This window comes from Cynocephalus volans, chromosome 11 (genome assembly GCF_027409185.1).
Source record: "Cynocephalus volans isolate mCynVol1 chromosome 11, mCynVol1.pri, whole genome shotgun sequence".
NCBI lineage: Eukaryota > Metazoa > Chordata > Mammalia > Dermoptera > Cynocephalidae > Cynocephalus > Cynocephalus volans.
This window is the reverse complement of record NC_084470.1, coordinates 91769750-91786182: the sequence shown is the minus strand read 5'-3', so window position 1 is coordinate 91786182 and position 16433 is coordinate 91769750. Positions and strand designations below refer to the sequence as shown.

The window sequence follows — 16433 nt, the reverse complement described above, 5'->3', positions numbered from 1 at the left end:
AACTATCCTTACATACCTTTCTAGCCGAAATCTTATTTGGTCATATCATTATTATTCTTTTAATATTCTTACAAATTCAAGCTGCTAATTAAGGTCACAAATCTAATTCAAAAGTGGTACTATGCTGTTTTTTTAGGGAATTAAGTTAATTTGATAAAATGAAATCAAGAATGAATTTTTTTTTTGGCAGCTGGCTACCACAGGGATTGAATCCTGGACCTTGGAGTTATCAGCACCATGTCCTAACCAACTGAGATAACGGACAATCCCCAAGAATGAAATTTTTAATGAACACTATCAAATGTGCATATAGCAAATGAAATGACAAATTCTACTTCTCCTTTATTGGCTGAAATTCAGGTTATTTTTGCCCTATATATATTTTTTGCAATTGTTAATAACCGAATAATATCTTTGTATGTAAATTTTGGTTCCCCTACCTATTTGTGGTAGAACAGATTCCTAGAACTACTAGGTTAAAAATTATAAATATTTTTAATGCACCTGATAAATCCTACCAAAATGCTAGTAGGAATATTACTCTCCCGTCATTTTTATTGCAAATCCTTTCCCCAATACATTAATCCTCTAATTAATTCAGAGACTATGCAGACACAGAACATGGTTAATACAGTTTGATTTAAAAACAAACAAACAGAAAAACCCTTTCCGAATCTGCCTAGAATTTGCTTTGGCAAAGAATCTAATTGTTTTTAAAAATTCGAAAATAATTTACAAAATCTTTCATTTATATTAAAGGCTATTTCTGGCTATTCTGTCCAATAATATTCTTGCACCAGCACCATACTAATTTAATTACTAGCTTCATATTAAAAGCTAGTTTTATGGGCCGAGCCCGTGGTGCACTCGGGAGAGTGCGGTGGCGCTGGGAGCGCGGCGACGCTCCCGCCGCGGGTTCGGATCCTATATAGGAATGGCCAGTGCACTCACTGGCTGAGTGCTGGTCACGAAAAAGACACACACACACACAAAAAAGCTAGTTTTATACTTCCATGAAAAGTACTTTTTCATCATTATTCTTTTTCAATTTTTTTTTAAAGATAAACTCCAGAATCATTTAAGCAAATTCCAAAAACAAGCTAGTTTCATGGGAACTATAAGACGAGAGAGAGAGAGAGAGAGAGAGAGAGAGAGAGAAAGTTTATTTTTTTCATTAATGAATATGAAATTTCTTTCCACTTGCTCAAACTTTAAAAATATTTCTCAGTAATGCTTACTCTAAACATCCAACTAAGATTACTCCTAGGCAGTTTCTTAGTTTTGTTAAGTTTGGGAATGAAAAATTTTTCTTTATTCACTTTCTTAGTACATAAATGGTATTAATTTTTGATTATTTACCTTCTATCTGGCAATTTTATTGAAGCATTATTAATTCTAAGCTTTTCAGTCGATATTAGGCTTTCGTAGGAATATATCCACATCATTTACAATGAACATTACGTCTCTTCCCTACTTCTACAGTAATACCTTTTTGTTTCTATACAATTTTAGCTTTTAGGACTTTAGAATTTTTAATGTAGCCAGTACCTATAAATTCTTGACAAAAGAGTATTCTGTGTAGAATAATGACAGTAGTAATTCCTATTATGTGTTTGATACTGTAGTGAGCACTTTATATACATTATTCAATCTCATATTAGCCCCATAAAATAGATATTACTATTCCCATTTTACAGATGAGGCTCAGAGATGTTTATTAACACCGTATAGTTAAAAAAGCGTAGAGTTGGTCCTCAAATAAAGTTCTGTTTGATTCTTTCTATCATACCAATCTGTCTCCCTTTCTTGATTAACGTCTCCTTGGTATTCTTGAAAAAACAAAAGAAAACCTACAAACAAAAATAATTACTCAGAATTTACACTAACTTGTAGCAATATGACTTGTTCATTTGTCTACTGCTTGATTTTTTAATAAAATATTTTCCTTCTGTTTATGTTGCTCCTTAAGGGCAAGGTGTATCCTGAGAATGTTTCTCAATGCTAGACACTAGAGTTAGGTTGGTGACTAACTGTCCTAATTCCATTCCAACCAGGGCACGTAGTAACAAAAGCATGTTCCCTATAAATCTTTGCTAGTCAGGACATGAATTGCTATACCATCTCCTATTCTCAGCCTTAAGAACACACATATGGCAGATACTGAGACATGCACGATAGTCTATTTACCTAAGTTATATTCTTACTATCTTTTAAAAGCTGCCAATAAATTCGTAATATTGATAGAAATCTGGCCCCAGGATATATTTACATTACTCTTGTTTGACAAAATTTCCCTAACCATTCACAAATAACAGAATAAAATGCTATAAGTAAATGGTATCATTTATTTTTCAGATGTTCCATACTGGGATTTTATTATCCTGGGGTTATACTTATATATGTGTTATAAAGTATACCTTATAATTTATAAGGTATAACCCAATCTAGAGATAGAAGAATAAGCTAAGTCAGTAATTTAAAAAATGGTAGCTCACTTTTTTCCAAATAAAATTTAACAAAAACCCCCAAATCCAAATCAAATCAGAATTTTAGTATAAGGCGATATTACTAGCAAAAATTTAGTCTTCCTGTTCATAATATTTACTCGGCAGGATGATAAATAAAAACAATGAAGTGGTTTTTATGAAAATGTAAAATATTATCACGTTAGCTGTAGCTTTACATGAGCTTTAGCATATAATTTGTTTTGGTATTTTGTTTTGATTACATAATGTTCAGAAAATTGATTTAGAGATAAACTTATGAAAATCACAGAAATTTTCAATTAAGCTGATACTGGCAGGAGAACCTTTGGTAAAAAGACTGTCCCAAAATAAGTTAAGAGGTATCACAAGTCAGCGAACCAGCACTTTCAATTAGAACCTCTCCAAGAGTGACTGTGAAAACCAATGGACCAGATGATTTTTCATGACCAGCTAGTTTAAAAACTCATGAGGACCCTTAAATCAGACTTAAAGCCATGTCTTTTAAAAAATTTTACACTAATTGTACAAGTCCTTTTGAAAACAACAAATTGATAATCATTTCTCATTTATTTTATTCATCCCCTGCCCTCTCAACCATGCCCCACCCAACTCAATTCCTTAGAATTTTGATTCTTTCCTGAATATTAGTGTTCCACCACTTTCTTGCCTTCCCCTGGCCTCTTAATAATTATGGACATAGTTATGGATATATATATATATATCCATATATATCTGGTAATCAATATATAGGTAATAATTATGGATACAGTCCTAAACTTACTACTTTAAATGTATCTAACCTTTTTTATAACCATTTCTGCTGTTATCTGTATACTGTCTAGTTCCTTCTTTGTCGTCCTGGGAAAACTGATCCCTGACTTGAGAGCTCTTTCTTCCTCTGTAAAGACAGATTTAAAGTAACTATTTAGATAACATGCTATTTCTTTTTTGTATCAGAAGTACTAATACTGAAATTTTTTCTGTGGATCTGAATCATGGTTCATATATTCATAAATACTTTCGATACGAACCTGCATTGTCTTTGCAGATACTAGAAGAGTTACTATTCTCATTACTTTGGTATAGGTGCTGAGTTCGAGTCTCTTGGGGTACAGATGATGTTTGAGTCATCCCTTCTTCCAAGGCTTGTTTTATCCAGCGCTATAATGTGAAAAGAACCAGGGAATTACCAATAATCATTTTAAAACTATTCAGTACACCTATTTTAAACGGACTAACCAGGTCATTGCACATCAAATGGTGAGAGATGCAATCCAACACACTCAATCAGTTCCATAGTCAAGTATTTTACTGTCTTGTGTTTCAGTATATTGGACCATTGTCACATCAATTCCTACTACCAGGCAAAATTGAGAAAAATCTAGATTACACATAATGAAATCCAATAAAAAAACCCAAACCAAAAAACCCCCTCATTCAATTTTTCACTCTGCTTAGGATACAGTAAATGAGTAAAGGAAGAAATCCTATTATTTTTTAAAGACAGACTCTGATCATATAGAATAAAACTAGTACATAAAATAAGTGCCTAAAGGAAGATAAAGATCTCTTAAAAGTTGTCTACCCTATGCTGGGGACATCCGAATAAATAACAGAAAAGATTCACAAGAATACTTTGGATGAGAAAAAATAGCTTTCACTATAGGTGCCAAAAGATTTCCAAAAGGTCTATTCTTAAATGCAATTATCTATGGGTTGTTCCACCCTACCTAGTAGTTTGGTTATATTAAACATGAATAATACAAATCACAGAAGAAACAACCTTCTGCAGAAATCAAAAAAGGAAAAGAGTAACAAAGAAGACCTCTCTAAGCAGTTACATTTTTTGGTAGTAAATACTGGAATATAAATTGATGAGAAATAAGTTTAGGCCAGACAGTAAGCCTGCAAAGATTGGGATAAGATTATGCATCCTGTGGGAGAGAGAAAATTTCTTACCTGTAACTGTGTTCTCTTAAGATATACAGTTGTAGGTGTCTCACCTCTCTGTGGCTTTCCTGTCCTAATATAAGACAGATCGAATTTTGATAAACATCAATTTCTGAGTCAGATCCTCCCCCAAACAGGAAGAGCAAAGGTGAATTATTATAATTTTACACCTTCAGAGAACAAGTATTACAGGTGAGTAAATATTCTCTTCACTAAAGAGAGCAATCCTAAAAGATTTTCCCTCTTAGAAACTTATATAATCCAGAAAAATCTCACATCATGTAAATGTCATTGTGGTCTGCCACATGAAAGCAAAAATAAAATTATAATCATAAGGAGTTAAGAGTGAATGAGTATATAAAAAAGAGATCTCAACAGTCATTTGAATCACATCAACATTTTAGGATATGACCAGGTCTCTGAAAAGCCAAAACAAGACCAAGAATGAATTCTCATATATACAGAATATTAATGTAAAGACAAATGATCAGAACCATAGATCTATCTTAGAGCTTCGAAGAGACCTTAGAGGTCATCCTGTCCAAAGCACTCATTTTATCGATGGGGAAAATGAGGAATGGGAGGACAAGATGAGTGCAAAAATCCTTTATTACAGATACCTTTAGTCTAAGTTTTTCTTTTCAGAGCAGATGAGAGAACTCTTTTGGGGTTACTGAGCTTTCCTTCAGAAAAAGTTAATTTTTTATACTTCCAGTGTCAAGTAGATGTACCCATAAAAGAATTTACATTCTGGATCTGATGACTAGGAAAACGGAACATAAAACCAGAACAGGGGCATTCTAGAAACAAGATGCTGCCATGGTTGGCCCTAAGGTTAAACTCAGAAAATATGGTCAAACCCATTCCTCTTGGCCCTGTTGTAGATTTTACAATATTTCAGGACTCACATAAAAAAGAAACACGACCATTTGTTTGTAATGACAAGATCCAATCTCCCTTATGGACAATAAATTAATTTCAGCCCCCTCATCCCCCCCACTTGCCCAAGTTCTATCTCAAGTAAAGTCATAACAACAATTCCTCCTTCTCTGAAATGCTTTATGAATTGCAAAAGAGTTTTTTAGGAGGCTCAAAGGTGGGTAAGAGAAATATTTTAAAGGGTCTCATTCATTATTATGGGAAAAGAACAAGGAAGTAATATAGGTTTTGAAGTTCAAAAGATCTGTGTTGAAACTTGGCTGTGCCACTTTATGGCTGCCTCACTTTGGGCAAGTTACCAAAGCTTTCTGAGCCAGAGCTTCTGGATCTGTAAATTGAGGCCAATAATCCCAACTTCACAGGGTTATTCTGAAGGTTAACTGAGACAACACGTGAAGAAAGTTTAAAATACAGTACTGGGCACCACAGCAGATTTTCAATGAGTCCTTCTTCAACTAAATTTCAAGGCTATGTTTAGAAATGCACAGATTAATAATCCTCCAGTGTATGCAATGAAATACCAATGCAACACACATTATCAGTCAAGTTGATTTTCTAAGAAATCTGGGAGGCCAAATGCCCTACATGTATTATGTCTAGAAGGTGAATTTAGAGAAAAAAAGGTGGACAATACTGAAAAGGCCTGTTGGCTACTTATAAATGCTTCTGTTCTAAATTAGTAACTGAAGTAAGATCTAAAAAAGATACACCATAAAATGCTTAAGAACTATGACTTAATTTAATTCAGAAACTCCAAGGATATCATAAAATATTCTGTCAAATATTCTTAAGAATCTGGGTACAAATATACAAGATATAATATTAATTTGTCTTATACTGTTTTTAACTATAAGTTAAAGGCTTATAAAGTTTTTTTTTTTTTTTTACCTCCTTTAATCAGATATGAAACAGTGAGCCTATTAAGAATATACACTGCTCTAAATAATCCCAAGGAAGATGATTTTTCTCACCTATCTGCTTAATTTATACTCTGAGGGATTTTCAGAATTTTATTACAATTTTGCTTAGTCATGGAAATGTTCTTAGGTCCTGCACTAGATGAATCCTTTCTAACCAATCTAAAAATGACTTTTCTCTATCCCCTCCCAGAATAAAGCTGAGTTCAATTTCTACCTAAAAGACTCAATTTCATTTTTTTGCCCATAAAAAGGTACATTCTTGTTTTGTGATATAATCATTACACGTTTACAGCAAATACTAAAGCAGTGATTTAAACTTTAACATTCAGATCTAAACAAACAATTTTTAAAGACCCAATTTAAGTAAAATAGTCTTCCTATGATAATCCAGTGCATACAGCTTAAACTCTTCCTTAAGACCTATCATGACACATACGGATAAAAGTGCTTGAAGAGAGCCTGTAAAAAACAGGACTAAGGATGATGAGATACATTTGAAGGATAAAACAGACTTGAGTTAAATGGGATTTCTATCTGTTGTCAGTGGAAATACAAGGATGAGCCACAGATACAAGTCCTAAAACATAACCAGGTAAAAAAAAAAAAAAGTTGAAAAAATGGATTTCCTATTAGGTTTGAAGTCACGGTCTTTTTGTTTTGAAGTCATGCTTTTTGTTTTCAAAGGTCTCTGCTAATCAGAAAAGCAAGATGGGAACAGAAAGACTGCAACCCAGTATCAGAATTATCAAGAAGGCTAATTCTGATAATTCTTATCAAGTATTATCTTGATAATTCTTTCAAGAGGCTAGTTTGTTATTTACCACTCAGACTTCACTATTAATCTGCACTAATAATTCTCTACCCTTCTTAAAGGACCAAAATAGGAGATTCTACTTCCTGGTTTGATATGATGCTTCAACAACTAACATCCTTGGAAATCTAGTATTATGTTCATACAAACATGGAACAAAAGAGCTTCTTTCATATATATTAAGCCACCTCTCAACTTGCACCTCCTTTAAAGACCATATCTATATATCCTCTTTAATTTTCAACACTACTCACAATTATAGTTAAGATTTTGAACTGTTAGTCTTAATGAGGGCCCGTGAATGCTAAATTTAGAAGGAAGATAATTTTTCAGTTTTGCATGATATACCAGAGTACAGCTCTCCAACTGTTACAGTTTGATCATAATGCTTATTACATGGCAAACAATTCTTCTTAGATAATTTCTAAGATCTAGGAAAAATTAGTCTTTCTAAGAGAAAGTATACCCAGAGACCCAAACTTCCTTCATTACTTTGGCAAACTTCCTTTAGAAAACAGCTTTTCAGAAATTTTCTAATCTTACAAAGAAAGTTGTCATTGTTTTATTTCTGACACCTGAAAGTTACTCATGTTACTGCATTATCTACAAACCCTTTTGGCAGGGATCTCATGGTCAAATTTCTCTTCAGGATTTCTTCTAACCAGGAGTTTCCCCAAACAAACGAATGAGTGACTCAAATACTTAGGTAAGATGTACAATTAGGAAAAGACTTTCTGCAGTGTGTGCTGCTCATTTCACAGTAGTGTTCTTCCTTTTTTGCAGTGATTCCTGATGCCCTCCTCCCCTCCATATCCACACCATTTTGGCTCATCTTTCATGCCCCCTCCCCCCAAGATAATTTCTATTCTCTGGGGAAAGAAACACTTTAAGTTTGGAGGAGTCAGGGAAGACCTGCCTGGAGTTGGAGACTTCATCACATCAAATAATTTACATGCAGCATCCTCATGTACGTGATGCCAGTGGAGGAGGGCAATGGCAGACACTGAGGAAGGCAGCCTGAATCCAGATCTGAGGATAAGAGAAAAGGATGTTCCAGGGAACAGACTCTACCTCAAAGGAAGACCAAATGAAAGGGTGTCCTATACTTCTAGAAACATGGAAATGACATTATAGGTTTGAGGGAGTGATCTATTCCTGAGAGACACCTTTGGAAAATATGCAGGGCTTCTTGGAATTAAGAAAGAACATTCCAAAACCAACCAACCATCAAACACTAATGCTACTAGATCCAAAAACAATAAGAGGAGAGAGAGGCAGACAGAGAGGGAGAGAGAGTCTTTTATAGTAGGTTTCATATTCTCTAGGGAACAAACAGTCCAACTGGTCATTTGATCAAGGAAGAGGAATTATGCTAATTATAATAGGATTTCTCCTCTAATCTACTTCAAGTGACAACAGTGACTGAATTAATTCAAAACACAATTTGATCATTTTTTACTTATGCAACAGTGCTCTAGAGGACTTGGGGCCCAATCTCACAATAATCACAAATGAACATGTTAACCAATACCATGAGAATGCACACAAAACATCTCTCTCCCTACTCAACCATCAACTGCTGTGTGCTCTCACTTAGGAACCTCAAGGGCTCACAGAAGAAACAACAGTGAATACTCAACAAATCTGAGTGCCAAAAATGCAGTATACATTCCACCTTAGTTCCACTGACTCTTGATGCATCAGTATTCGTGGCTGAACAACTAACTTACTATAAACACACATGGGTAGTGTGTTACATACATCATGATTATAGGCATCCTAGGTAAACAACAAAATAAACAAATGAAAAAACCACATAAACACAGACATACCTTCTTACAGGAGCTGAATGTGCCATCAGGCAGAAGGGGCCTTCGACGCCTCTCAGGGATAAAGGGTGAACCAAAGCGAATGTAGTGTTTGGGGGTGGTGCAAATTAACGGGGAATGGATAAGACCTGGTAACATGTTCAGGGTCGTTGCCAGTACAGTTGGGTCGGTGGTGATACGTAAAGGGCACTCAACAGGACACTCTTGCTTCTCTGCTTTGTCATTCAACCATTCTGTAACTAGATACTAAGGTAAAAAAAAAAAAAAAAAAAAAAGAGATCGTTAGTTGATGCAGCAGATGGAAAAGCCAGAGGCAGCAGTACATTTCTCAAAGACAAACCTCACCTAGAAACTAGGACAGAGGGATGCAGCAGCTGCAGTGAGCATGAACTGGGCAATCAGAATGCATGGGTATCTTCCTTCACCCTCTCCATGCCCACTAAGAGAGGAATAATTTCAGCTATTAGTTATTTAAGCTATGCCAAAATGTAAGGGAACAAAAGGTAGTAGAATGGCTTCAGCCTTCTGCAGCATCAAAGCTTTTTAACTACAACTCCCAATCTAATAAACTGAGATTAGTTTTTTCTGGAGATTACAAGTCCTCTCTTTTTACTAAGACAGCCCTTGCCAAACTAGACGAAGATGTATTTGTGACTTACCTTTTTGGTTTTGGGGTATTTAGATGTAGCACGGTTGACATGGGATCCAGTAATTGATACCACAGTTGGGTCAGACCCTGTTAATTGCCTGTTTTCTCCTGAACTGTCTATACTTCCAGCTTCAGTAGGAGTTACTGAGCTATTATTTCCTCCCTCGTCCAAGGCAGCTTGTGACAACTCTGCCTGTTGTGCATTGGCTTGCTTCTGACGTTTTAGTCTTTGGGCTGAACTGGTCCGGTACCGAGAAATTCGACTCTTCGGTCGGGGCCTAGAAGGCTTTGCTGGGGGTGGTCTGGGGACTGGTTTTTCTGCAGCAATATCCTGTAACAACAGAAGAGTCAAATGCTTAACAGAAATTTCTTAGCAAATATTCTATCCAATTTCCATTCTGAATGTCTGCTGGTAAAAATGATAAGGATTTAGAAACACTAAAGTGTAATCCTTAAATGCAAAATTTATACATTTACATTGGTTAAAGAGGCTGTATGCAGATGTCTGGGTTGGTTATTTCTATTTCTAATACTCATTTATAAAATAGGCTAAAAGTCTGCTAAAGGTAGCCACCTAATTCTAGGGTTCTTAGAAGGAAAGAAAATTCCTCTCTGTGTTTCTTTCCCAGATACTGAGGTTTTAGTTTAAGGCTTAGATTTATGGCTAGGGTAGAGAAGGGAAAGATGGGTTTCTCCTGAGAAACCTATGAATGATCAGGTACAAAACTGGGCTATACAGAAGGTCCACAAAAGGAAACAAATGATTTTTATGAACTTACCACCAACAGTTTATCTGGTAGAAACAGTATCAAGTTTCATTCTAGTCTTACAGGTGACTAGTCATTCAAATTCTGATTTTACCTGAGTCCCTGAATCCCACAAATCAGCTGACGAAAATGGTTCTAGTTAAATGGACTTAATTTATTATGATAAGCTGAAAATACTAATTTTAACTATACCAAAAGATCAGTAAAAAAAGATAGGTAATTGGCATTAACAAAGGCAAGAATGTCTAAACCCTGGAGTCTTTTCATCTCTTACCCCTGCATGGGAAGACCTCCGGGTGTTCACACCAACGCTCTGTGGGATGCTTGGGATGGCAACATTTGAAGCAGAGTTGCTAACTTCAGATTCAGAGGCTTCAATTTTTGTTTCTTCTCCAATGCGAGTCTCTGAAGTGGTGGTAGTAATCTCTATGTCAGAGTTGCTCTGTTCCAAGGGCTGATCCCGCCGCTTCTTTCTTTTCTCTAAATTTTCAAAAGCATGCATGATGGCTTCAACCTTCCTATCTTCCCGGGTCTGGAAAGAAACAGTATTAGCATAGAAGGAAGTTTCAACAAGGAAGAGGGAACAGCCTTTTCTATAGTGCTATTAATGGAAATTTATAGAAACACATTTAACTACCAGTAAGATGACACATATCTTACAGAACATAAGATAAAAACTAAAAATAAAATATTTCATTTCAAATGTTGGGAACAGTTGTAAAAGAAAGCAAGGTCAAACTTAAACTTTTCAAAAAAGGTCAGCTATTTTGAAACTTTTTAATATAAGAAAAATAGCTATCAAAACCAATTTTTCTCTGAATTTTCAGAGTTCAAAAATAACCAAGTAGGGGGCTGGCCCGTGGCTCACTTGGGAGAGTGTGGTGCTGGTAACACCAAGGCCATGGGTTTGGATCCCATATAGGGATGGCCGGTTAGCTCCCTGGGTGAGCATGGTGCTGACAACACCAAGTCAAGGGTTAAGATCCCCTTACCGGTCATCCTTTAAGGAAAAAAAAAAAAATTAACCAAGTAGATTTCCCTTGAACTTCTTCTCAGGGACATAAATAAACACAATTGGTGTCAGCATAAAAGAAGAATATTTTAATACATATGCCTGAAAGGGTTTTTTTTTTTTTTTTTAAAGTCAAAACTCACACAAACCTAGGAAATTCCTAAGTCAGAACAAAACATTCCCTACATACTTTGTTTTTAATTGGCCAGTTTTTTTGAAACCACATTTTAGTAAGAAACCTCTTAAAAACACCATTAGACAACTACTCTGTGTGTGTGTGTGTGTGTGTACGTGTGTATAGGTGTAGAAAAATAAAAAAATTATAATAAAATCTATGGAAAAAGCCCAAATTGTAACCTTCAGGTCAAACAAATATGACAATGCAAAGTCAGGAGAAAAGAAGAGGTTCACATGCTGCTGGCAGTAGGAATCAGGAGCAAAGGGATGTTAGATAATACCTACCCTCCTGCTATGAGGTGGGTTTTCCTGGTCATCTATAACCTCTTCATTCTCTTCTTCTGGTTTTTCTTCTGGATTGTCTACTTCCTTTAAGATAGAAGCAATATTCAGCTGTACTCTTAAGCTCTGGGAAAAATCAATCTCCTTTTTATTCTAGTATCTTAAAACTTTCTATAAACAATTTGTAGTGCTTTAAAGTGTTATTCATGTGAGGCCACATGGTAAACAAAGATGATAACCCCATTCTCGGGCTGAGCCCGTGGCGCACTCGGTAGTGTGCTGCGCTAGCAGCGCGGCGACGCTCCCGCCGCCGCGGGTTCAGATCCTATATAAGGATGAGCGGTGCACTCCCTGGCTGAGCGCCGGTCACGGGAAAAAAAAAAAAAAAAAAAAAAAAAAAAAAAAAAAAAAGATAACCCCATTCTCTGAACTGGAACTTGGCAAGCAGCTGAAAGGATGTTCTTGACATTGCAAAACAAAAAGAAAATGAATGAACACACGCCTACATTGATAGAAAGGGGCATTAACTGTTACTATGGCTTCCCTATATAAAAAAAACTGTGGCCACCTGGGATCCTCTTCATTTGCAGACGATCAATACAACAGCATCATCATTTGACAGGGGAGATTACCTCATGATCACTGGACACAGTTAATTTCTCTGGAATTTCTTGCGGTTGCTGGTCATTATTTCCCTCTGAAGCCTCATTCTGCTGCTCCATCTCTAGCTCTTTCCGTCGTGCTTTTCTACGTCTGGTCTCTGCTCCAATGGTGGGTAGGCTTGGAGGAGGTGGGAGTGGTGGTTCTGCAGCATTAGGATTCCTTTTTTGTATAGGGCAATTCCGGTTTCCCTTGTGACATGCACAGTCCACTTTATAATTACTGCTCCAAAGAAACAACCAAAAGTGCCTGTCTCAGTACCCTTGAAAATCAATTATATAATTCATTCATTCTCTTGAAATATTAGCATAGTAATTTCCTCTAATATTATCTTTGAATAAGTTAAACAGAGACATCAGAGAGCCCTATGAAAACTTTCAATATTCTATGTTTCTCTGTAACTCCAACTCTACTCCTGTGTATGGTCAGTGGAAAGGGAAAGAAAGCCTCCATTAAATTCAATTCTCCCTACTGTTTCTGTGCTATTTTACAGGTAGTCAATCAGTGATAGAGAAGCTGGAGTGGCCTTATCTTGTGCTCACCGTCATCATATCCTCACTTTTACCTACTGATTATTAACAGCTTTTCTTCTTATACCTGGGCCCAAATCACTTTATCACACACCCTCTATTTTGCCCAAAACAACCAAGAGAGAAGAATCATCTGCTTTACAAAACTCATCACATATTCATCTATGACTTGCCATCTGTTTTTCTGCATTGTCATATAAAGCTAGATTAAGTGGTTTTAGTGAATAGGGCAAATCTTTAACACCCCCCACCTTTATTAAGGTATAATTGACAAATAAAAATTGTATGTTATTTAATAATGGCGGTGAATTTTTAAATTCTTATTCTATATGGCCCCTGGCACAAGTGCTCTGTGCATAACAACATATGCTACTGCAATTTCTAGGAGTGTCTCATATATACTCTTTTTTGCTATTCTTGTTAAAGAGGCATAAGCCAAAACATTTTTGTTAGGAGGCTTTTAAGCAATATCATACAATGTACCTTTATCTCAAAAAAAAAAAAAAAAATCTCAAGTCTGTCTTTTCCTTTACAATTTCTAGGCAGAAAACATATTACTCATGAAAAGATTAAGGAAACAAAGGAGGAAAGAGCAAGGACCAAAAGCACACTTTATTATTTAGAGTTGAATAGCTTAATATAAGACAAGGACGTTCAAGTTAGGAAAGGTTTTTGAGGTCTTACCAGTTATTATACTCATAATCAAATGCTATGGTGACCTCAGCATCCTTGGTGATGGCAGACACAGCATAGATACACAAATGAATCATCCCATCTGCAATCATGTGCCGCACCTGTGTGAACAAGGCTTATGGTTGGATTTATCATAAAGACCACAACTTTTCCATAGAGGAATAAAACCTTTTACCCAAATAATTTCTCCCCATTTAGTAATCTGTTTTGGTAATCTGTTACTTAACCCCATCATTTAATTTAAAACTACTATTATACATAAATGGTAAATTTATGATACTTCTTGAAATAAATGGAGAAACCCTGAGATGTCAGAAATCAAGGTAAAATCATTGCTTTACATTTTAAAGCTGTTTCCAGCTCCACCAGAGAATTAAAATCCCTTAGCCTGTAAGTAAAGCTCTGTGGATTTTCTTGTTGCATGTGATGTCATTGCAGAGTAATGTATTCTAGAAATGTCTAGATTCTCTTAGAGCATAATTTCCTAAAATCTAAAAAACGGCAACCAAATATCTTAGTTGAGCCTAATAATTAAAAGATCACAACTATTAGCTTCTACCATATGGCAGTTTCTTTAATATAACCTCACTGACTTCTTATCCAGTCTAGCTCTTTCTCCTCAGCAAATGCTAACTGCTTTTTTCCATTTCTGTCTTCTCTAAAGAAAATCCAGTCACTCTTTGGCCCCCATCCTGACATTATAAAAGCACCATTACTTTTGTTTTTCATCTTTTGCAATAAAAGATCACAACTATTACCTACAAACCTTTATCTGGGTGAAATTTTCAGACTACTTCAGTAAGCTTGTCCTTTTGTGCTTCCATTCAAAGGGAAGTGGATACGAATATCTTACCTCTGCATTTGGTGTACATGATCTTCTGATGAACCGAGCATCATTACCGAAAGTACGGGCATCCACACACATCTCTACACCATTGAATTTTGAGTAGAAGAGCACAAAGGGGTATGGTCTAGGGATATAATTAAAATTCCTGTAATTCTCAACACACATAAAAAGGCCACCCCATGATTCCAAATATGAAGCATATGCTGATAGAAGCCGTAGTCCTTTCCAATGCCTAAACTTGGAAAACATCACATGCTTGTCTGCTTTTGATTAAAGAACAAGCACAAAGCAAGGAATGCTTGGCTTGGATAGGAATCATCACCACTTTACACATTAAACAATTTGCAGATTTATTTGCACTTCTCCACGAATAGCAGACAGGGGTGAGCTTATTTGAGTTGTAATCTTTGTCCCAAGAGCATCTTATCAACAGGATGATTTTTACAGCAACACTGGTCAGCCAGGTTCATGTTACCCCTCACTGCTCCATAAATAATGTTCTTACTTTTTGAAGAAATGCCCATTGACCTCAAATTGCTGTCGTAACATGACTTTCCCACGATACTCTATTATAAGAGTGTCCAAAGCCAAATCTCTTGCTGCCCTCAGGATCTTCCGGTGCTTCTGAACACGAGTGACTCTTCCCAGCTGTAACTAAATAAAACCAGAGTATTAACATTAAACAGCAGCAGCAGCAGTCTAGTAGACACTTAAAATATTCCATAACTGAGAAAAAGGCACCTACATTTTCAGGTTTTATCAGAAAATTTTAAATTTGATGTAAGATAAATTTTGCTAGGAAACATGCTCCATCTAGTAAACAGGCCACCCCAGAAAAGGCAAGAAAAGATCAAAGAGAAACCCACGACTAAGGTTAGTAGTTCTATGTCTAATACAAGAATAAGAAAGAACAAGCTTAGCTTTCTATAAATCTTACATAATTCCTACCTAGGTTGTATAAGATTTCCCATCTAATCCACCTATTTTTGATTAACAAAACAGAGTTTTAAAATATATATCCATCTGCTCATAAATAGTTTCTATGTCAAAAAAAAAAAAAAAAAAAAAAAAGTATCCAGACAGTTTCCAGTTAATATAACATGCTTTTGGTTAAAGAGGATCAATAGCTGGCTAATTTGTTATTCTAAGGCCTTGCACATTTGGAAGAAACAGTAATCTCAATCCATGCCCTCTTCCCATGTTCTTAAAATCTCAACTACTTGCTTAGAATGTTTTTAACCTTTGGTCCTTACCTGCATTTGGGAACCAATAACTGTATTATTACAGGCCAATTCAGTCTTATTAATAGTGTCTAAAATAGCAGGTTTGCCCACAAATTCCTTGCTAGAATGTAGATGTTGTTCAAGGGCGTTCTGTACATCTGCACTGTACTGATTAGTGAAAGCTTCTTCATATTGATCTGTCCACAGTCTTATCCGATTTTCCCAGCCCTCTGTTGTATTCTCATCTAAATTCTGTGCTTCAGAGGGAGAATTCTGTAGAGAACAAAGATCAGGAAGGTTAGTAGAGTCCATGCATAAAGGGATGGGGATATGAGGGTACAGCTGAGTTTCCAGAGAAAATTTGTTTTCACTTGGCAGTTGGTGTGGCAGAAAAGACTAATGGATTGGGAGTAGGGGATCTGACTTCTATCATGGTTTTATTACCAATGAACCACCAGTGAAGCTTTAGATAACTCTCTTTTTCTTTTTTATGGGCAGCTGGCTGGTTTGGGGATCCGAACCCTTGACCCTGGTGTTATCAATACTGCGCTCTATGTTAACTGAGCTAATTGTCCAGCCCTGGCAACTTCTGGAAAAGGGAAAGCTCAGTTTCCCCATTTTTAAAGTGGGAAATTAATCTTGATCACTGTTCTATCAC

General features: G+C 36.0%; 1 protein-coding gene across 12 annotated transcripts in view; it reads right to left on the bottom strand.

Annotated features, from left to right (window-relative positions):
* Window positions 1-16433, bottom strand: part of SETD5 (SET domain containing 5) — a 72573-nt gene that overhangs the window by 17118 nt on the left and 39022 nt on the right. For all 12 annotated transcript variants that reach the window (XM_063114128.1, XM_063114133.1, XM_063114135.1 and 9 more), the window contains 10 exons: window positions 15806-16048; window positions 15058-15206; window positions 14559-14676; window positions 13697-13806; window positions 12455-12704; window positions 11826-11909; window positions 10626-10883; window positions 9595-9915; window positions 8939-9181; window positions 3518-3647 (listed from right to left, as the gene is read on the bottom strand). In XM_063114128.1, coding sequence (XP_062970198.1) covers window positions 3518-3647; window positions 8939-9181; window positions 9595-9915; window positions 10626-10883; window positions 11826-11909; window positions 12455-12704; window positions 13697-13806; window positions 14559-14676; window positions 15058-15206; window positions 15806-16048 — 1906 coding nt within the window. The remainder of the gene's footprint in view (window positions 1-3517; window positions 3648-8938; window positions 9182-9594; window positions 9916-10625; window positions 10884-11825; window positions 11910-12454; window positions 12705-13696; window positions 13807-14558; window positions 14677-15057; window positions 15207-15805; window positions 16049-16433) is intronic.